Below are 22699 nucleotides of genomic sequence, written 5' to 3'. Positions count from 1 at the left end.
AACTGCATTACGATCTTCAACGACAGTCAGAGTGCCCAGAAATTGATACAAAGCGTCGGATACCACTCTCGTACCAAGCATATCGACGTCCGACATCAGTTTTTGCAACAGTACCGAAATTCTGGTTATATTAAATTGGAGTACAAGAGGACCGAAGATATGACAGCTGACGTACTCACGAAGGGCCTTGGTTCCAGTAAGCATCAACAACATATTCGAGAACTGGGCGTGGCCGAGATTCTATAGAGGACGTCCTACTTCGAGGGGAGGTGTTGGAAAGTACGAAGTAGTCACAACCATTATTTGTATTGCAACACTGTGTTCTCTATTCCCTTTTGTGTATATTAGTTTTTACTATTCCTTTTTGATATTTCATTCTTTATTGTATTCGCTATTACATTGTACTCATATTCAAATTTACCAAGTCAGTCTGGAATAAACTACAAATGAATTAACAACAGCTTCTGATTGCTCAACATCTATACCGTTAATAGACAAAGATGATGGTAATGGGTCATCGAATCGTTTGTGTGACGACAAGCAGCACTGAGTCTTCCGTGCATTAAAATGTACCCCACTCGGAAATGGCCAGCAAATCCTGGCAGAGTGTATCGTCCATAACCCGCCTCTTGTCCTCAATCTCTCGAAGACTCGGCCTATGGTCGAATGAGTACGAATGACAGAGATTAGTGTCATCCGCAAATGAGTAGACCGAATTCGATGTGTGACCCAACAGATCGTTGATGAAAATAAGAAAAAGAGAAGGAGAAAGAGAGAGAAAAGAGCCCTGGGGTACACTTGCGGTCAATTTATGCTGATTGGATGAGAACCCATCTATAATGAACCGAATAGTGGGATCTCTGAGAAAGCTATTACCGACACCAAATGGGATAAGCTTAGTTAGTAGTGCACCGTGCCAGACCCTATCAAATGCCTTGGAGATATCCAGAGCCACATCCTATCTTTCACCAAACTGGTGGATTGAGCGACTCCAACGTTCCGATAGAAGTATCATGACGTCTCCCGTAGAGCGATTTCTGCAGAATCCATACTGTTGGTCGCAAAGAAGGCCATTAGACTCTAAATACCTCATAAGATGAATCCTGCTTGTAACCGTGCGTCATTCGGTGTAGAAGCAGGTCGTCAAAGTTAAAAATTGTTCAACTTTAGTGAGTTGCTTTTCACATTTGTTTACAGAGTTGCATTTTTCAACGCGACGCTTCTCAACGCGGTCATTCTGTTTATACCTTTTTTCTCTTTCGGCCGTAGTCGACGAACTTTTTTCTTTTTGTCATTCGATTCGTTGAAAATTGCTGTCAATCAACTGGCGAATGAATCGAGGGACAAAAAGAAAAAATTTGTTTAGGCCAAAAAAGTGCACGAACATATGAGCTTTTGATAAAGTACCTGGCAACTCTGTTTTACAATGACATATGGGTACTCTGTGCTTGTGATGTCAGCCGCTGCCAACTGCAACGTGATTTCATTATTTTTGTTTATCTTTCGCGGCCTCTGAAAGTTCCAAAATGACGACTATTTTCTATGTGGATCCAGAATTAGTCATTGCCCTAAATAAGAAAGTAATCTTTGTAAATCCTAATGATTTGCAAATTTTTAAGGAAATTCTTCTGCCCGAGGACTTGACGAAATGCGGTTTAACAGAAGGCGCTGGCGAGGATCAAGATCAGGATGACGAGAAGACCAAGCAAAATAAAACTAAGGAAATGCCCACCATACAACATGTGAAAATGTCACCAAATCGCCAATTACTGGCGTTGACCACAGCTGGTCAAAAAGCAGTACTGCTGTATACCTTGAGACCTGAGCATGCGAAATTAGTAAGTGTGAGAGGTTTGGCAAGGGCTTCCAGTGCTTTAACATTTAGCAAGGATTCCAAACGTTTATTGGTAAGCGATAAAACTGGTGATTGCTATGAATACAGTTGTGAGGACTATGTGGCGGCACCCAAGTTACTTTTGGGCCATTTGAGTATTGTCTATGACATTTTGTGGTCCCCAGCTGAAAAGTACATAATAACTTGTGATAGAGATGATAAAATACGAGTTACCAACTATCCCCAAACTGTTGACATACACACCTACTGTTTGGGTCATAAGGAGTTTGTGGCTGCCATGGAGTTGCTGAATGAAAATGTTCTAATGTCTATATCCGGTGATAAAACTTTAAAATTATGGGACTTTGAGAAAGGTGAAGAACTGCGAAGCATAAATTTACCTGCACCGGGTATCAAGATGACGGTTAAAACGAAAGCACCAGGGAAGTACGAAGTATCTGTACTCTTACATCAACCCAACGAATGTGTCGTGCAATATGAGATAAGCCATGATCAGGAAGGTGTATGGAGTTTCTCATCCGGAGATGTACTAAGTTTTCCTGATGTCATCTGTTGTGGCCTCACATATGCCGAAGAACGTCTGTATGTTGTGGGAGTTGTAGATGATCATTTGACCCTAAGGCTTACTGCAAATAGTCCAGCTGCCCCAGAAAATTGGCTGAATATGGTTGAAGAACAGTTTAAAGAATTAACTTGGACACCAGAGGATATTTCTTCATGGTTTAAAAAGAAATTCGATAATGTCAGCGAGTATTTGGAGCGCAAGAAAAGACGCATCGAAGAAAAACAAAAGTGAGAACATTGAAGGGAACATTTTGAATATTAATATTAATTATAAGAAAAAGCGATTTTATATAATTGTTTTCTTTTTTTTTTAATTTTTAATGTGTAAAAATAATAAATGAGGCATTTTAAATTTAAACAGGTTTATAATCTAATTTGCTTTCCAATTTTTTATTGTCCGAAACCTTGCGGACGGCCTTCATAAAATCTTCTTGGATGACATATTCACGTTCGGCCCTGTAAAAACGACAGTTAAAATAAAAAAAGTTTTCTTGGTAGCTATAGAACATCACCTTATGGCAAAAAGACCAGCTTCAGTGCATACATTGCGCAAATCTGCGCCATTGAAATTATCTGATAGCTTAACAATGGCTTCATAATCAATTTCTCCATGCTTGGCTATCTTTTGGGCATGGATTTTCATGATTTCCATACTGTAAACCAAAAGAATATTAAAAAAATGTCTTAATAACAATTATAAAAAAATCTCCTACCGAGCTTGCTCATTGGGCAGTGGGATTTCAATTTTACGATCTAGACGTCCGGGACGCAACAACGCAGGATCTAATGTATCTGGACGATTTGTGGCCATGATAATTTTCACTTGACCCAAAGCATCGAAACCATCCATTTGATTCAACAATTCCATGAGTGTACGTTGAATTTCACGATCGGCTGAAGTACCCTCTGAGAAACGTCTGCCACCAATGGCATCAATTTCATCCATAAATATAATGCAGGGTTGATGATCACGGGCATAGTTGAACATTTCGCGTATCAAGCGTGCAGATTCACCAATATATTTATCCACAATGGCAGAGGAGACAACTTTTAGGAAGTTGGCATCAAGTTGTGAGGCCACAGCACGAGCCAACAATGTTTTACCCGTACCAGGTGGTCCATACAGCAAGCAACCTTTGGGTGGTGTTATGCCAACACGAAGGAAAAGTTCGGGATTCAACAAAGGCAGTTCAATAACTTCACGCAATTCGCGAATTTGTTCCGAAAGACCACCAATGGCAGAGTATTTAACATCTCCAGGATCTTCATGGGACATATTGTAGACCAAAGGATCTACCTCACGGGGCAAATAACGCATAATGGTCAAAGTGGTCATGTCCAAGGCTACACGAGTGCCTGACTTCAATTTGGTCTTGTCCAACTGACGGCGGCAGCCAACCACATAGCGGGGGCCATTGGTGGCTTTGACAATAACTGCAATAAGAGAGAGAGAAGGGGAAAATAATATCACAAACCCTAGTGCGATTTCCTCATGCCATACATACATTTATCTTCTGTTAGCTGCTTCAATACCTCGCCCACTATTTGACCCACACTTTGTAAAGCCTTTAAATCATTCTCTGATTTGTCATACTGCTTCGTAAGCTCTTTGATTTCTTCTCTTTCTGTAAAATTTTGAAATTTTAATTAACAAAAAGTCTTAAAGCCTGCCATCTATTCACAGCTTACTCTCTTTCAGTCTGGATTCTACTTCTTTGTGTTCCAATAATTTTTTGCGATATTCAAAGAGAGCCTTTTCGCGTACTCCGTCAGCAGGAACTGTACCTGTCGTCATTATGTCTTATTTTTTGATGCTTTGCAATACAACAAATTATTCCCTAAATAAACTTTATTTTATTTTCTTAATTCTGCTATGCGTGAATCTGCAAATTTTTATGTTGTCAGCTATGCTTCTTCTTGTTCCTGTTACCGCCTGTCATTATTTAGGAAGTGGTCGGAAACGTCGTTTTTTCATTAGTCATTCAACAGAAGGCAAAAGCGCTCGGATTTTCTAACGGTTATACGACAAACCATTTAAAGAATTTTATTCGTATACCATATGGTGTCTAATACTCATTGATCCTCGTCATGCTTCTGTGCATGAGCAAGCTCGTTTCGGTCCAAAGGACCGATCGCCGTGGGAACAGGTTGGCCATTGGTTATTTAAAGGCGTTAATAGCTCGCCTTGTCATATCGAGCATCATAGGCACTCAGTATTTGTGCAAGAGCAGGTGCCGCCCGGCTTCCCCCTGAGACTCTCCGCTCAATACCGTTGGGTGACAGCGACTGCTGTTGCTGCTACTCCGTATGGAGCATTCCACTATCCGCAACCTGTGGACGCCCCGGTAGCTCGCAGCTAAGCTTCTCGTAACAGCAATGAACACCACACATATCGGACCATGTCCGTCCGTCTGTCTGTCGAAAGCACGCTAACTTCCGAAGGAGTAAAGCTAGTCGCTTGAAATTTTGCACAAATACTTCTTCTTAGTGTAGGTCGGTTGGTATTGTAAATGGGCCATATCGGTCCATGTTTTGATATAGCTGCCATATAAACCGATCTTGGGTCTTGACTTCATGAGCCTCTAGAGGGCGCAATTCTTATCCGATTAGAATGAAATTTTGCACGAAGTGTTTTATTATGATGTCCAACAACTGTGCTAAGAATGATTTAAATCGGTCCATAACCTGATATAGCTGTCATATAAACCGATATTGGGTCTTGACTTCTTGAGCCTTCAGAGTGTGCAATTCTTATCCGACTGGAATGAAATTTTGCACGACATGTTTCGTTATAAAATCCAACAACTGTGCTAAGAATGATTTAAATCGGTCTATAACCCGATATAGCTGTCATATAAACCGATCTGGGGTCTTGACTTCTTTAGCCTCTAGAGGGCGCAATTCTTATCCGATTTGAATGAATTTTTGTACGTAGTATTTTGTTATGATATCCAACGACTGTGCCAAGTATGGTTCAAATCGGTTCATAACCAGATATAGCTGTCATATAAACAGATTTGGGGACTTGACTTCTTGAGCTTCTAAAGGGAGCAATTCCTATCCGATTTGGCTGAAATTTTGCACAACGTATTTTATTATGACTTTCAACAAGTGTGTCAAATAAGGTTCAAATCGGTTCATAACCCGATATAGCTGCCATATAAACCGATCTGGGATCTTGACTTCTTGAGCCTCTAGAGGTCGCAATTATTGTCCGATTTGCCTGAAATTTTGTACGACGAATCCTCTCATGACCATCAACAAACGTGTTTATTATGGTCTGAATCGGTCTATAGCCCGATACAGATCCCATATAAATCGTTCTCTCTATTTTACTTCGTGAGCCCCAATGGGCGCAATTCTTATACAAATTGGCTGAAATTTTACACAGGTCTCCAACATATAATTTAATTGTGGTCCGATCCGGACCATATCTTGATATCGTTTTAATAGCAGAGCATCCTTTTTTGCCTAAGAAGAGATGCCGGGAAAAGAACTCGAAAAATGCGTTCCATGGTGGAGGGTATATAAAATTTGGCCCGACCGAATTTAGCACGCTTTTACTTGTTTTTACTACCTTTGCCTTTTTGATCAATTTCAGTGTTAGCTTTTGTATTTTCATGCAACGGTGCTTGTCATAAAACAGCTGACCTTTACAAAACATCTGTTCGAAGTTGCAAATTTTTGCTGGCAAAAAAGTCCCAGTAGAAATTTGCAGGTTCTCCAATTTCGAACTGTCAAAATATGCTCTCTCTCTCGCGCTCTCTTCTGCTGGCAAAAATGGTAAGCGAACGACTTCCATTAAAAATTTATGTAAATTTGCACAAATTTTTGAGTTCCCGAACACAGCTATTGTTTCGCCATGAAAAAATACTCCAATGCCTATTATGTCACCCTGTTACGCAAAAGAAAATTTCATTTGAACTGCGTACCTGCAAACCAAAAATTTCGGTAACGGTATCAGTAACGAAAATTTCGTTTAGGATATTTCAATGCATTTCTTATGGTAACGAAAATTTCACCAGAGCTGCATACTGGGCTTTTTGACATTCAGTCCTAGGCCATAACCAAAGGAATAATGCTTCGTCGGAGCAGATTGATGGCTCCATGTTTTGCAAGATGAATTAGTATGCCAGAGTTTTTCAGGAAAATTGTTTGCGTACATTTTATTTAAAATTCTTTGCGTATGTGCTTAAGATACTAACTAGGACGGCAGCCCCATAGCAGCCGGATGTATGTACCGAACTGACCCGATGGAGTCCTTCATCGCAAAGACAGCCGGCATAGTTTACAACACACTGCTACAACAACAACGACAATAACTGTAATATTGGGTTGCCCAAAAAGTAATTGCGGATTTTTCATATAGTCGGCGTTGACAAATTTTTTCAACGGCTTGTGACTCTGTTATTGCATTCTTTCTTCTGTCAGTTATCAGCTGTTACTTTTAGCTTTCTTTAGAACAAAAGTGTAAAAAAGTATATTTGATTAAAGTTTATTCTAAGTTTTATTAAAAATGCATTTACTTTCTTTTAAAAAAATCCGCAATTACTTTTTGGGCAACCAATAGATACTAACAAATATTTTTTATTTTTTTTTTACAAAGAAGCTGTGCAAACCAACATACATAAGCAACCTTTTTATAAAAACTTCCGCAAAAAAGCATATCTCTTCGATAGCATTTCCAGGATGAATACGATTAAGGCCACCGAATGCATAAACAAAAGAATTGACATGAAACCCATAAATTGTTTCATATCGATAAGCAACTCATTTTCATATTCGGTACCATCAGAACCACTCAAAACGCGATATGACTCCAGCGACATTTTTCGCCAATATTCCAAAAAACCCGTCTGATGAAAGGTCAGTATGTATTTGTTGAACCTATCGATGAGATAGGAATGCTTCGGTACATAGTAGCTAACCTGCTGATCGTTGATTCTAAAATCGAGTATGAGAAATACATTGTCCAAGCTTAACATCTTCTGCACATAATAGTAGACAGTGTCGGCCACCGATATGGCCACAATATTTTCCTCAGGATGTGTTTCCAAATACAGCAAAGGCTCCATTTCATTGGTGGTGTTGAGCACGGTCAGGTGCAAAGATTTGTCCATAAATTGGGGAATAAAATCCAGAACTGGCTCAGATCGTATGGTGCACACAGCCCTGTAGCCAGACTCAGCCAACTCCGACAATGAATTTGGGGGTTCACGATAGAAGCGTGTGCGGTAGAGATAGAACAGCAGAGACTGATACACAGAACGAAGTATCAAAGTTGACAATGTCCAAATCATCAGAGTAGCTCGTAGAGATAATCGTTCGGGCATTTCATGTGATGGCATTCCCAGTAGGGCTTCCACAATTTGCCAACTGTTGACATAAGAACGACGGGGTCGTCGCTTAATCTTATTAATGGCCATGAGTATAAGGGAACTCAGTATCAACAATAGCCAACTGGTGGTGTCGAAGGGGAACGTTAAAACTTCCAGTGATTGATATTCGTTTTGGCGGCGCAGTATAACAGCAACCACTGGTAGATTGAAGGTCACATAGGTGGGGCTGGCTATGGCATCTCTTTCGGCAGTGCGTCGAAAGAAGCCAGCAGTAATGTTGGTCTTACGATCGTTGAGCTGTAAAACGGAGTTATATACGAAAACAATGTATGAAAAAAACTGCGGAAAAAAAACATTAATAAATTTTATAATTAACAAAAAACAAGTAATAGGCGTGAAGTTCGGCCGGGCCGAACTTTGGATACCCACCACCTCGGTTATAACCAATTTTCCTCATAATCCGGTGAAAAATGCATAATGTATGCCCCCATAGCAGCTATATCGCAATATGATCCGATTTGGACAAAATTCGGCACCAACATTGAGTGGTCTAATAAGTACAAGTCATTGCTCAATTTTGAAGAACAAATTTTTTTTTTGGTAGCTATATCCAAATATAGACCGATCTGAACTATATACGTCACGGATGTCGAAAAACCTTACATAAGTCACTGTGTCAAATTTCAGCGAAATTGAATTATAAATGCGCCTTTTAGGGGGCCAAGACTTTAAATCGAGAGATCGGTCTATATAACAGCCTTATCCAATACTGGACCGATCTGGGCGAAATTGAAGAGGGATGTCGAAGGCCCTAACGCAACTCAATGTTCCGAATTTCGGCGACATTGGACAATAATAGCGTCTTTTATGGGTCCAAAACCATAAATCGTGAGATCGGGCTATATGGCAGCTATATCCACATCTGAACCGATCTTGGCCAAATTGCAGAGAGATGTCAAGGGGCTTAATACAACTCACTGTACCAAATTTCACCAAAATCGGACAACAAATGTGGCTTTTTATGGGTCCACGACCTTAAATCGGCGATCGGTCTATATGGCAGCTATATCCAAATCTGGACCAATTGAGGTAGGATATCGAAGGATCTAAAACAACCCACTGTCCCAAATTTCGGCGACATCGGACAATAAATGCGCCATTTATGGGCCCAAAACCTTAAATCGAGAGATCGGTCTACATGGCAGCTATTGTATATTCAAACCTGTACCTATCTGAGCCAAATTGAAGAAGGATGTCGAAGGATCTGACACGACCCACTGTCCTAAATTTCAGCGAAATCGGACAATAAATGCACCTTTTATGGGCCTAAAGTCTGGAACGATCTGAAATTGAGGAAGAATGTCAAAGGGTCTTACACAACTCACTGTCCCAAATTTCGGCATAATCGGACAATAAATGCGCCTTTTATGGGCCCAACACCCTAAATCGAGAGATCGGACTATATGGCAGCAATATCCAAATCTGGACCGATCTAGGCCAAATTGAACAAAAATGTGGAATGACCTAACACAATTTACTGTCCCAAATTTGAGCAAAATCAGATAATAAATGTGGCTTTTATGGGCCTAAGACCCTAAATCGGTGGATCGGTCTATATGGCATCTATATCCAAATCTGAACCGATCTGGGCCAGATTGAAGAAGGATGTCGAAGGGTCTTACACAACTCACTGCCTCAAATTTCAGCAATAAATGTGGCTTTTATTGGCCTAAGCCCCAAAATCGGCGGATCGGTCTATATGGGGGCTATATCAAGATATAGTCCGATATAGCTCATCTTCGAAATTAACCTGCTTATGGACAAAGAAAGAATCTGTGCAAAGTATCAGTTCAATATCTCTGTTTTTAAAGACTGTAGCGCGGACATGGCTAGATCGTCTTAGATTGTAAACGCTGATCATATATATATATATATATATATATATATAAATACTTCATAGGGTCGGAAATGAATATTTCTATGTGTTGGTGGTTGGTATAACAAGTAACAGCGTGCTAAGTTCGGCAGGTCCGAATCTTAGATACCCACCCTCCCTATTATGCTATTGGAGCTATATCAAGTTATAGTCCGCTTCGGACCATAAATGAATTAAATACTGAACATTGTAGAAGTTATTGTGTAATATTTCAGTCCATTCGGATAAGAATTGCGCCTTCTAAGGGCTCATTAAGCAAATTCGGGAGATCGGTTTATATGGGAGCTGTATCAAGCTATAGATCGATTCAGACCATATTACACACGTATTTTGAAGGTCATGGAAGAAGTCGTTGTGCAAAATTTCTGCCAAATCGGATGAGAATTGCGTTCTCTAGAGACTCAAGAAGTTAAGATCCAAGATAGGTTTATATAGCAGCTATATCAGGTTATGTACTGATTAGAACCACACTTAGCACAGTGCAAAATTCATGCAAAATTTCAGCCTAATAGGATAAGAATTGCGCCCTCTAGAGGCTCAAGAAGTCAAGACTCAAGATCGGTTTATATGGCAGCTATATCAGGTATTGAAACGATTTGAATCATACTTAACAGAGTTGTTGGAAACACCACGTGCAAAATTTCAGTCAAATCGGACTAGAATTGCGCCTTCTAAAATCTCAAGAAGTCAAGACCAAAGATCAGTTTGTATGGCAACTATATCAGGTTATTCACCGATTTGAACCATACTTAGCACAGTTATTGAAAGTGATATCAAAAACGTGAAAAATATCAGTCAAATTGGACGAGAATTGGGTCCTGTAGAGGCTCATGAAGTCAAGACCCAAGATCGGTTTATATGGCAGCTATATCACAACATGGACCGATTTGGCCCATTTGCAATCCCCATCGACCTACACTAATAAAAAGTATTTATGCAAAATTTCAAGCGCCTAGCTTTACTCCTTCCAAAGTTAGCGTGCTTTCGACATGGGCATGGCTAGATCGACTCAAAACGTCGAGACGATCAAGAATAATTATACTTTATGGACTCTACCGAGTCCAACATTGTTGGTGGCGATGTTGGACTCGGTAGATGGTTGCCGTACTGCGAAGACGCTATGGCCGGTCAGCGACTGGAGGAGGACATGGGAGTTGCTGGCGTTCGATAACGAGTCGATGAGAACTTTAACAAGGGCCATAACGGGACACTGTGCCATATGACTTCTGTAAGAGTTGCCTCGATGAGGATGAGAGTATTGAGCACTTGCTGTGTTTCTGTCCGGGTCTGCAGGGACGTAGGCTCTCCTTTCTGGGGAGCCTTTTTTTCTGTGATTTGGGTGAACTTACAAATGTACCTCTGGTATGTCTCCTGAGGTTTGTTGAGGGAACAGGATGGTTCCGATGGGGGGACGTCTTTTTGATGCATGCTGTTTAAGTTCTTGAACGGTTCAAATCGAGCCATATTTAGATATAGCTGCCATATAGACCGATCTGCCGATAAAGGGTCTGAAGCCCATAATAGCCCTATTTATTACCCGATTTCGCTGAAATTTTATACAGTGGGTAGATTTAGGTCCCGACATCCGCCCCAAATATGGTTTAGATACGACTATATTTAGATATAGCTGCCATTTAGACCGATCTCCCGGAAAGGGGTATGAAGTTTATAGGCTTCATACCCTTATTTTTATACCCACCACCGAAGGATGGGGGTATATTCATTTTGTATATTCTTGATCAGCGTAAAAATCTAAGACGATCTAGAAATGTCCGTCCGTCTGTCTGTCTGTCTGTCTGTTGAAATCACGCTACAGTTTTTAAAAATAGAGATATTGAACTAAAACTTTGCACAGATTCTTTTTTTGTCCATAAGCAGGTTAAGTTCGAAGATGGGCTATATTGGACTATATCTTGATATAGCACCCATATAGACCGATCGGCCGATTTAGGTTCTTAGGCCCATAAAAGCCACATGTATTATCCGATGTTGCTGAAATTTGGGACAGTGAGTTGTGTTAGGCCCTTCGACATCCTTCCTTAATTTGGCTCAGATCGGTCCAGATTTGGATATTGCTGCCATATAGACCGATCTCTCGATTTAAGTTCTTGGGTCCACAAAAGGTGCATTTATTGTCCGATTTTGCCGAAATTTGGGGCAGTGAGTTGTGTTAGGCCCCTCGACATTTTTCTGCGACTTGGCCCAAATCGGTCCAGATTTGGATATAGCTGCCATATAGACCGATGTGTATCACTGTTAAAGAGAGCAGACGTGTTTTTGAGCGGCTCCATAAGTTCGACTGGTATTCACTGTTCCGATACATTTCTGGCAAGGAGGAGGCGTGTAATCCATACTTCAGGAAGCTGTGCATCTTGCGACGAGTTCGGGAGGCTGCCCTTGTTCGGAAAAGTGCTTGTTTCTTTGCGAGAAGTTTTAATTTTTGTAAAACAGATTGTGAAATCACTGGAAGGAAGATCTGTTGATGTTAACCGGTCAATGTTTTGCACAAATTCAGCAATCGGCACAACAGAAAACAGCTGGTACGTTTTGACAGTTTTGATAGTGTTGTATTTTACGTTTGAGGCCGAGCTTACATTGTAAAAGAAAGTCAGAGTTTGGATTTAAATAACTAGCAATAGAAATTCACCACTGCTACCACAGCATTAGATTAAATATACAACCCTAAAAGTATACTACAGAAAATTATAAAAACCGACTATAGCTTTGGTAACATCTTATCAACAAGAAAGTAGTAACCACCAAATTATTGGTCATTAAGGAATGTCAGAAAATCAGAAAACTTTGTTACAGACAACCCAACAAACAAAAAGAAAACTCCAGGAAACATCGCCAGAATATCAAAATATGTCGAAGAAACCCGTTGGCAATATGGAAGTGAGCGACTTAGTCGAGCTGATGAAATGCACAATGAGCGAATTGCTTGAAGACAAACTGCAAAATCTACCAACAAAACAAGATATTGAGGAGGTCAAGGCGGGCATATCATGGGCAACATCAGAGATTTCAGATCTCAAGGCGGAAAATGCAAAATTGAAAATGGAATTAGAGCTTCTGAAAAATAAAATTGAGAATAACGACCGTAGCATAAGATGGTTAGAGAATCAGGTCAGCAATACAAAACTTGTTTTTAAGGGAATTGTGAACGAAAAACCCGCAATAAACCCGGTTGTTAAGCTGTGCACTGAAAAACTGCAAATAACACCAGCCATAAAATCAGCTAAAACTATATTTGAACGAGGAAATGTGCAAACGGTGGTAGTAGAATTCGATAATGAAACTGTTGCATCAGAAGTACTTCAAAAAACAAGATTTTTATCCGGAACTTCAATCTATGTAGATCGAGATCTATGTCCAAGAAGACAGCGAAACAAGGTTGCAATGCTTTTAGTACGGAAGGATATTCTCCAGGAATCTAAAAAACATAAAATAATAGTAAGAGATGATAAAATGAAAATAAAAGATTATTGGTTCACATGGAACAACAACAACATTTTAACGTGTGGAAAAAGGAATGCTGAAATAGTTCTCAAAGAACTCTATGGCGAAGAATTATCCAGAACCAACTTTGACACAATTTTTGATGAGATTCAGTCAAAAAACTACTAAGATTAAATTCTAATCAGATTAGCCAAACTGTCGAGCAGAAAAATTGTAATTTAGAGCTAAAAATAATATCTTACAATATAAATGGTTTGGCAAACAAATATATGTTCCCAATATTCTTCACTTTTTTAAATGATTTTGATATAATTATTCTATTGGAAACACATCTCACAATCGAAAACACTAAACAAGCAGAGAAATATTTTCCAAATCACGATATTGACTGGGTATATGCAACAAGGGCAAGTAGATATGGAAGAGCAATTGGTGGGGTAATGATAGCTATCAAACGGTCAATCAAGGGAAACTATCTACAATATGAATTCGTTATGTTTTCTGGAATAAAAGCATTATATTTAAAGCTAGGCCAACTTAAATTCTGGATGCTACCATTGTATTTACGCAGTGTAAATTGGACCAACGATTTTACTGCAGTGAAACGAATAATTGAAGAAGACCCATGCAAAGATGTGATAATGATAGGTGATATGAATATCCGCATTGGAAGCAGTCAACAAGAAATAGTTTCGCTATTTAGAGAATCTTTCTCTGCAGGCATGAAGATAAGAAAATCGATGGATAAGGAAATTAATAGCAAAGGGCGCACATATCTGGAGTTCTGCAATGACAACAACTTAGTAATACTAAATGGCCAGACAAAAGGAGATGAAGATGGCAACTTTACTTTTGTGAGTACGGTTGGCGAGTCGGTTAATGACATATGTGCTATGTCTTCCAGTTTACTACAATATGTGGACAATTTTGCTGTCGAAGAAAACATTTGGTCTGACCATCTCCCCATTTCTTTGAAAATGAAATTTAATATAAACGGAACTGTTACAAACAGACTAAAGCTCTTACCAAAACTCTCTTGGAAAGACAACGACAAAAACAACTACCAAACAATGCTGAACATAAATCTTCAAAATGTCTTGAATACCCACGAAGTTCACAACCTTAAGGATCTGACAGACATCATAGTAAAATCATCTGTAACCACAGATAATCATAGCTACAAGCCAAAGGAGAAGTGGTATACTGAAAGATGTCATTGGGCGAGGAAAAAAGTCTTTAAAAGCTTGAGGAAATTTAAGAAAAGTAGCAATGAATGTAATAAACAACAATACCTGCAAGCACAACGTATATATAAAATGATATGCGTAACGAGCAAAAAGGCTTATTACAGCATGATTAGCGAACAAATCAACAATATTAAAAACAGTAAAGAATGGTGGAAATTAGTACGGGAGATTAATAATAACCACTTTCATATAGGCCCGAATATATCTGCGTCATCTTTTAGAGACTACTTCATGAAGCTACTCAATACAGATCAGACAACGTCGAATATTCTGTACGCTCCCTCATTTATCACAGTTCATTTATTAGACAAGGAAATAACGGTCGAAGAAGTAAAGAGAATGTTACAAAAGGTTAAACTAAACAAAGCTCCAGGAGAGGACAGGATTCCTTATGAATTTTTTGTTAATGCTACAGACGAGTTTATTTCGGAACTAGTACAGGTGTACAACACAATGTATACTAATGGAATAGTGGATGAGTCTTTTATCAAAACGGTAATTTTCCCAATTCACAAAAAGGGCAATGTAAATGAGACGAAAAATTATCGTGGAATATCATTCATGAACTCTGTAGCAAAAATATTCATGGGAGTTCTTAACGAAAGGCTGCAATTGTGGATAGAGGAAAGAAATATTTTAGTCGAATATCAGGCAGGCTTCCGAAAAAAGTACTCAACTACAGATAACATATACAACCTAGCGTCAATAGTTCACATTAAGCTGGCAAAAAAAGAAAAAGTATACGCATTTTTTGTGGACTTCAAAGCCGCATTTGACAAGATATCCCGAAGCCTACTTATCTACAAATTGCACGAAATGGGCATATCAAATAAATTTGTTACAATAATAGAAAATATCTATCAAAACACCCAATCAGCTATATGGACAGGAGAAGAATTATCGGATTATTTTCATACCATCTCGGGAGTAAAACAAGGCTGCCTTTTATCTCCACTGCTGTTTGCACTTTACGTCAACGACCTACATGATAGTCTGGGAGGAGGCTTGAATATAGAATGGCTGAACATAAGAGTATTACTATATGCGGACGACATTGTAATTCTGGCCGACGACAAGACGGTACTACAAAACATGATATCCAACTTAGAATACTATTGCGCAAAATGGAATCTGGAGGTCAACATGGACAAATCCAAAATAATTATTTTTCGAAACGGCGGACGCTTATCTGACCACGAAAAATGGTATTTTCACGGAGAAGCGATAGAAATTGTTTCTGAGTATAATTATCTTGGTGTTATAATTACACCGCAAATGAAATTCCAAAAGCATGTTAAAAGTCGTAATGCTCAAGCAAAAAGTGCAATAAACATGACTTGGAAAGCATTTCTTCAAAAGAAAGATATTTCCTTGAGCCAAAAATGGAATTTATATCTGGCGGTTAGCAGATCCATACAGTCCTACTCCGCACAAGTCTGGGGATTTGGAAATTTTGAAGAAGTAGATAAGCTACAGCGTTTTTTTCTGAAACGAGTTCTGAAGCTACCCGAAAACACCCCAAATTATGCTATCGCTCTTGAAACCTGCATAGAAAATAGTCATATATATACGCTACAACTGCATATGAAATACGTGGGCAGAACTATGTTTAAATATAATCGAGATCGACTACCGCATCAGCTATCTAAAATTCTACTGAACAAACAACTGTTCTGGGTTAAAGAATTAAATGAGTTTGACATCCACGTAATCGATGCAAGCATCAATGAAACTACCTGGAATGGAATAATAACATCGCTCACTAACCATCTAAATGCGTGCAGTCGTACAAAATATGAACAGAAGGCAACACAAAGCAACGAAAGAATTTATAAACACCTAGACTACACTAGGGGTTCTGAATATATATCCGATCGCTACACTGAAGATGATATAACTTGGATACTAAAGGCAAGATGCGATTTGATATACCTCAATGGAAGCCAATACACTGCCAATTCTAATGAAATTACCGAATGCACATTATGTAATATGCGAGCAAAAGAAAACATTCAGCATTTCTTAGGAATATGCCCAATACTGCGAGGATACCGGATGCAATTTTTTGGCAAAATTAGTTTAACTGACAGAGAAATCATAGATATTCTAGATGGCAGAGGAGCCTTGGATTGGATAAACGTAGTGAAATATTTAAAAAATGCACTGAAGTATAGAAAATTAATAATCACTGAATTCACATGAAATTTAAACATAATGTTCTCTTTACCAAATCTCAAATGTTTGTATTAAATTTACCGGCTGACGACACTAAGTCAAAGCCGTATATCTTATTTCATAATCTAATATTCGAAGTACGATTTATTTTTTTAAAATGAAATGAATAAAGATACTACTACTACTACTAGACCGATCTCTCGATTTGAGGTCTTGGACCCATAAAAAGCGCATTTATTGTCCGATTTTGCCGAAATTTGGGGCAGTGAGTTGTGTTAGGCCCCTCGACATTTTTCTGCGACTTGGCCCAAATCGGTCCAGATTTGGATATAGCTGCCATATAGACCGATCTCTCGATTTGAGGTCTTGGACCCATAAAAAGCGCATTTATTGTCCGATGTCGCCGAAATTTGGGACAATGAGTTGAGTTAGGCTCTTTGACATCTTTCTCCAACTTAGCCCAGATCGGTCCAGATTTGGATATAGCTGTCATATAGATCGATTTTTCAATTTAAACTTTTGGGCCCCTAAAAAGCGCATTTATTGCCCGATGTCGCCGAAATTTGGGACAGTGAATTGTGTTAGGCTCTTTGACATCCTTCTCCAACTTGACCCAGATCGGTTAAGATTTGGATATAGCTGCTATATAGACCGATCTCTCGAATTAGGGTCTTGGGCCCATATAAAGCGAATTTATTGTCCGATGTCGCCGAAATTTGGGGCAGTGAATTGTGTTAGGCTCTTTGACATCCTTCTCCAACTTGGCCCAGATCGGTTCAGATTTGGATATAGCTGCTTTATAGACCGATCTCTCGAATTAGGGTCTTGGGCCCATAAAAAGCGAATTTATTGTCCGATGTCGCCGAAATGTGTGTCAGAGCCTTCGACAATCTTTTTCAATTTGGTCCAGATCGGTTCAGATTTGTAAATAGTCATATAGATCGATCTCTCGATTTAAGGTCTTGGACTATAAAAAGTGTATTAATTATACGATGTCGCCGAAATTTGGGACAGTGGTTGTATTAGCCCCCCCCCCGACATCCATCTTTAATTTGGTCCAGATCGGTTCAAATTTGCATATAGCTGCCATATAGACCGATCTCTCGATTTAAGGTCTTGGGTCCATACATGCTCATTTATTGTTCGATTTCGCCGAAATTTGGAACAGTGCGTTGTGTTAGGCCCTTCGACATCCCTCTTCAATGTGGTCCAGATCGGTTCAGATTTGGATATAGCTACCATATAAACCGATGGTCTGAAGCTCAGAAAAGCTTTATTTATTCCCCGATTATGTTGAAATTTGAAATACAAAATTCAACAGTGACTTATATTAATAAGACCACTCAATGTCCGTGCCGAATTTGGGTGTATAAGTTAATCCAATTTTCATCGGATTGTGACGAAATGGCTTTTGGCTTTTTGCTTGTTTTCATTCGTGTATAACCTCTAGTACAAGGTCTCACATTTTCTCTCTATAGGGTAGCACAATGGGCCAAACTGCCTTCGAGTGAAATCACCCTTGGTGGGCAACTTATTCAACCTAATCTAAGCCAAAGTGGGTTTTACCGAGATCATGGTAAAACCCATGACTTTTATTAAAAAAACCGTGACCCACAAAAATTACTGTAAAAATAAAATTTTGAGTTTCTATAAAAATCCATAAACTATCATTTTTTCCAAAAAATTCAAAACTTCACGAAATTTTCTATGAAATAATTTCAACTTTTTTCAAAATTCCTAGTTTGACTTACCAATTCGAAAGCCTCCACACGATTCGTATCCAAATTGATACCATTTGCTACTGTTTCCGCAATCATAGTAAAATTCAAATCCTTTCGCAGCGATTGCAAAATGTACATCTCCAAGCCACTCAAAGTTTCCGTGGCATTCGGTTGATAGATGATAAACGGAGGAACTTCCCAGGTGCTCAACTTCAAAGGACAGCCATGTAGATTTCTTAGTTTATCTGGAAACATTACATCATTCACATAGCGTTCGCCATCGAATTTATTAATCAACACCGGTTCGGTATTGTAGCAATTGTTTTCCTGGAACGGAAAGTAGGTATGCACCAAAACTTCCTTGTGTCTATTCTGAGTCATGAGATTGCAATGCAGCCAATAGTTATCGAGGCAATGCTGTAAAATCAGCTCTCTCTCCAGTGGCATCCAAGTGTCACGGATTTGTAGGAATATAATGTAATATTCCTCACTATCGAATAGGCTATTGTGTTTGGAGATGTTGGTGCGTCGCAGATTGTCATAGGAATCCACCATGATCATGTTGCAGAAACGTCTTCCTGGGACTTCGACATCCATATACTTCCTATCGTGCACCACAATTTGAACGGCCATAAAGCCCCAAGTGGCAAAGAGCATAGCCATGACATCGTGAAACCACAATTCAGGTCTTGGAAACGTTGTGGATATGGTCACCACAAACGAGTTGGCAATATTTCTTAACACATGTTGTATCAGATACCTCAAGGAGTCGGCTACAAAAAAATCAATGTCCCCATCTTGAGGAATTTTATCAAAGCGCGGCGGATCTGCTGTGAACAGTGTATGATTCAGTGTTTGATTCATTACAACTACGTTAATGTTAAGGATCAGAATGATGGACTGCTCACATCTAGGGGCTATTTATAATGCCCTTTTATGCTGAAGGTCCTTGGTGGTTGATTTGTTTTTCTTTTAATTAGGAATAGGTAAATAGAAATTTATGACTGAGAGCACTTGTATATCTACCCTTTCTCTTCTATGTTTGGTATATGTTTGATTGAAAGGATGGACGATGGCTAAGATCCTGTAGATAAACGATATTTACTTTTAATTTGGTAACTTAGTGAGCCCAATTTCAATCTTATCCCAATAGTTTATCTTTTGGTTGGAGTCACAAAAGGGTTTGTCAAAATTACAATAATAAAAAATTTTGGCCTTTAATATAAAAATAGACAATTTGCTCGACGAGTTGATGTTTGCTTCGCGGTAGGCTTTTGTTGTCGTTTCTTAAAGCCATTCGCTTGTTTTTGGTGGATTTTTGTTGTTTGTTGCCCTAATTAGAGTTGTAGCCACAGCTTTGCGAAAGGGAGGCAGTCCTTGGGCAGGAAATTATTCTGGATAGACCCCGGATCGTGAACCCAATTGCAGTGGGGATTGGAATTTCGATTGGTGGTATTGGCTTGGTTTGAGTCCTGATGTGCTCGAGTGGTTTTTTCATTGACGGCAGAGTTGGATCCTGTTGAATTTTTCCTGCGAAACTGAAGCTTTTGGTTTGGTGAAAACGTTGGATTTTTATACCCACCACCGAAGGATGGGGGTATATTCATTATGTCATTCCGTTTGCAACACATCCAAATATCCATTTCCGACCCCATAAAGTATATATATTCTTGATCAGCGTAAAAATCTAAGACGATCTAGACGTGTCCGTCCGTCTGTCTGTTGAAATCACGCTACAGTCTTCAAAAATAGAGATATTGAGCTGAAACTATGCACACATTCATTTTTTGTCCATATGCAGGTTAAGTTCGAAGATGGGCTATATCGGACTATATCTTGATATAGCCCCCATATAGACCGATACGCCGATTTAGGGTCTTAGGCCCATAAAAGCCACATTTATTATCCAATTATGCTGAAATTTGGGGCAGTGAGTTGTGTTAGGCCCTTCAATATCCTCCGTCAATTTAGCTCAGATCGGTCCAGATTTGGATATAGCTGCCATATAGACTGATCCTCCGATTTAGGGTCTAAGGACCATAAAAGCCACATTTATTATCCGATTTTGCTGAAATTTGGGACAGTGAGTTGTGTTAGGCCCTTCGACATTCTTCGTCAATTTGGCTCAGATCGGTCCAGATTTGGATATAGCTGCCATATAGACCGATCCTCCGATTTAGGGTCTAAGGCCCATAAAAGCCACATTTATTATCTGATTTTGCTGAAATTTGGGACAGTGAGTTGTGTTAGACCCCACGACATTTTTCTTTAATTTGGCTCTGATCGGATCAGATTTGGATATAGCTGCCATATAGACCGATCCTCCGATTTAAGATTTTGGGCCCATAAAAGGCGCATTTATTGTCCGATATCGCCGAAATTTGGGACAGTGACCGATCCTCCGATTTAAGATTTTGGGCCCATAAAAGGCGCATTTATTGTCCGATATCGCCGAAATTTGGGACAGTGAGTTAAGTTTAGCCCATTGACATATTTCTGCAATATGGCACAGATCGGACCTGATTTGGATATAGCTGCCAAATAGACCGATCCTCCGCTTTAGGGTCTTATGCCCATGAAAATGCATTTATTGGCCCATGTCGCCGAAATTCGGAACAGTGAGTTAAGTTAAGCCCCTTGACATACGTCTGCATTATGGCACGGATCGGATATAGCTGCCATATAGACCGATCTCTCGGTTTTAGTTTTTGGAGCCATAAAAAGCGCAGTTATTGTCCGATATCGACGCAATGTTGGACAGTGAGTTGTGTTAGGCCCTTCGACATCCTTCTTCAATTTCACTCAGATCTGTCCAGAGTTTTTTATAGCAGCCATATAGACCGATCTCTCGATTTAAAGTTTTGGGCCCAAAAAAGGCACATTTATTTTCCGATGTTGTAGAAATTTGGAACAGAGTGTTAATTTAAGCCCATCCACATATTTCTGCAATTCGGTCTATTGTAGATCGATCAAGATTTGCATATTGGTGCCATATAGACCGATATCTCGATTTAAAGTCTTGGCCCCATAAAAGGCGCATTTATAATCCGATTTAACTGAAATTATATAGCTACTAAAAAGACCAATATTTTGGTATACACAATTAAACAATGACTTGTATTTATTAGTATTTGGTCCAAATCGGACAATATTTCGGTATAACTGCTATGGGACATAAGGTATGGAATTTTCACCGGATTTTGATGAAAGGTGGTTTACGTTTATACCCGAGGTGGTGGGTATCCAAAGTTACTTAACGCCTTTTTACTTGTTTTTACTTAGACCAGTATGGTGGGTAGGGTATGTTGGGCACGTTGAACGATGTTGCTTCGTTATGTTATTGTACGGCCACTTCTTTAAGCAGTCTCTTAGAGCAGTTTCTCAGAGCAGTCTCTTAGGGCGTGTGTCTACTAAAAGAGCATGAACTTCTAAAAAACTGATTGGTTATACCAAAAATGGATCGGATGAAAAATATATATGGGAGCTATATCTAAATCTGGACCGATTTTTATGGAACTTTGCACACATATGAGGATGTTGAATAAAACGCTCCATGCCAAATTTTGTAAAGATCGGACGAAAATTGTTGCTCCTACAGCTTTAAAAGGGCATATCGGATGAAAGATATATATGGGAGCTATATCTGAATCTGGACCGATTTCAATAAAATTTTACAAACATTTTGGGTCGTTAAAAAAAACACTTCGTGCCAAATTTTGCAAGGATCGGAGTAAAATTGTGGCTCATACAGTTTTTAAAGGGCATATCGGACGAAAGTAATATAAGGGAGCTATATCTAAATATGGACCGATTTCAATAACATTTTGCAAACATTTTGGGTCGTTAAAAAAAAACACTTCGTGCCAAATTTTGCAAGGATCGGACTAAAATTGTATCTGCTGCAGCCTTAAAAGACCATATCGGATGCAAGATATATATGGGAGCTATATATAAATCTGATCCGATTATGATGAAATTTTGCGCACATATTGGGACGTCACAAAAAGCACTTCGTGCCAAATTTTGTAAAGATCGGACCAAAATTGTGCCTTCCACAGCCTTAATAGGTCAAATCGGACGAAAGTTATATATGGGAGCTATATAAAAATCTGATCCGATTATGATGAAATTTTGCACACATATTAGGACGTCACAAAAAGTACTTCGTGCCAAATTTTGTAGAGATCGCACCAAAATTGTGGCTCCTACAGCTTTAAAAAGGCATATCGGATGAAAGATATATATGGGAGCTATATCAAAATCTGGACCGATTTCAATAAAATTTTGCAAACATTTTGGGTCACTAAAAAAAAAGACTTTGTGCCAAATTTTGCAAGGATTGGACTAAAATTGTGGCTTCTACAGCTTTAAAAGGGCACATCGGATGAAAGATATATATGGAA

General features: G+C 39.1%; 3 protein-coding genes across 3 annotated transcripts; 1 reads left to right on the top strand and 2 right to left on the bottom strand.

Moving 5' to 3' along the window:
• The first annotated feature begins 1437 nt into the window (after positions 1-1437).
• On the top strand, positions 1438-2777 carry LOC106085036 (tRNA (guanine-N(7)-)-methyltransferase non-catalytic subunit wuho). Its single transcript, XM_013249035.2, has one exon. The coding sequence runs from the start codon at positions 1527-1529 to the stop codon at positions 2649-2651; it is 1125 nt and encodes a 374-aa protein (XP_013104489.2). The 5' UTR covers positions 1438-1526; the 3' UTR covers positions 2652-2777.
• Positions 2706-4339, bottom strand: LOC106085035 (26S proteasome regulatory subunit 10B). The gene is made up of 5 exons (XM_013249034.2): positions 4109-4339; positions 3925-4044; positions 3133-3853; positions 2932-3072; positions 2706-2875 (listed from the first exon to the last, which is right to left on the bottom strand). The coding sequence occupies exons 1-5, from the start codon at positions 4212-4214 to the stop codon at positions 2773-2775; spliced, it is 1191 nt and encodes a 396-aa protein (XP_013104488.1). The 5' UTR covers positions 4215-4339; the 3' UTR covers positions 2706-2772.
• A 2720-nt stretch (positions 4340-7059) lies between these two features.
• Positions 7060-19160, bottom strand: LOC106085025 (uncharacterized). Its single transcript, XM_013249023.2, has 2 exons — positions 18327-19160; positions 7060-8055 (listed from the first exon to the last, which is right to left on the bottom strand). Exons 1-2 carry the CDS (start codon positions 19158-19160, stop codon positions 7060-7062), a joined length of 1830 nt encoding a protein of 609 aa, XP_013104477.2.
• Between the last annotated feature and the right edge of the window lie 3539 nt (positions 19161-22699).

Source organism: Stomoxys calcitrans, chromosome 4, assembly GCF_963082655.1.
Source record: "Stomoxys calcitrans chromosome 4, idStoCalc2.1, whole genome shotgun sequence".
In the NCBI taxonomy this organism is placed as follows: Eukaryota; Metazoa; Arthropoda; class Insecta; order Diptera; family Muscidae; genus Stomoxys; species Stomoxys calcitrans.
The sequence above is the reverse complement of the archived record's forward strand: the minus strand, read 5'-3'. Positions and strand labels throughout refer to the sequence as shown.

Excerpts from the sequence above, each read along its gene's own strand:
- LOC106085025 (XM_013249023.2), bottom strand. The coding sequence starts at position 19,160 with ATGAATCAAACACTGAATCATACACTGTTCACAGCAGATCCGCCGCGC. Across the intron at positions 8,056-18,326 it reads GTGTGGAGGCTTTCGAATTG|CTCAACGATCGTAAGACCAA; the intron begins GTAAGTCAAACT and ends TCCGTTTTACAG.
- LOC106085035 (XM_013249034.2), bottom strand. The coding sequence starts at position 4,214 with ATGACGACAGGTACAGTTCCTGCTGACGGAGTACGCGAAAAGGCTCTC. Across the intron at positions 4,045-4,108 it reads AGAATCCAGACTGAAAGAGA|AAAGAGAAGAAATCAAAGAG; the intron begins GTAAGCTGTGAA and ends AAAATTTTACAG. Across the intron at positions 2,876-2,931 it reads GCTGGTCTTTTTGCCATAAG|GGCCGAACGTGAATATGTCA; the intron begins GTGATGTTCTAT and ends TCGTTTTTACAG.
- LOC106085036 (XM_013249035.2), top strand. The coding sequence starts at position 1,527 with ATGACGACTATTTTCTATGTGGATCCAGAATTAGTCATTGCCCTAAAT.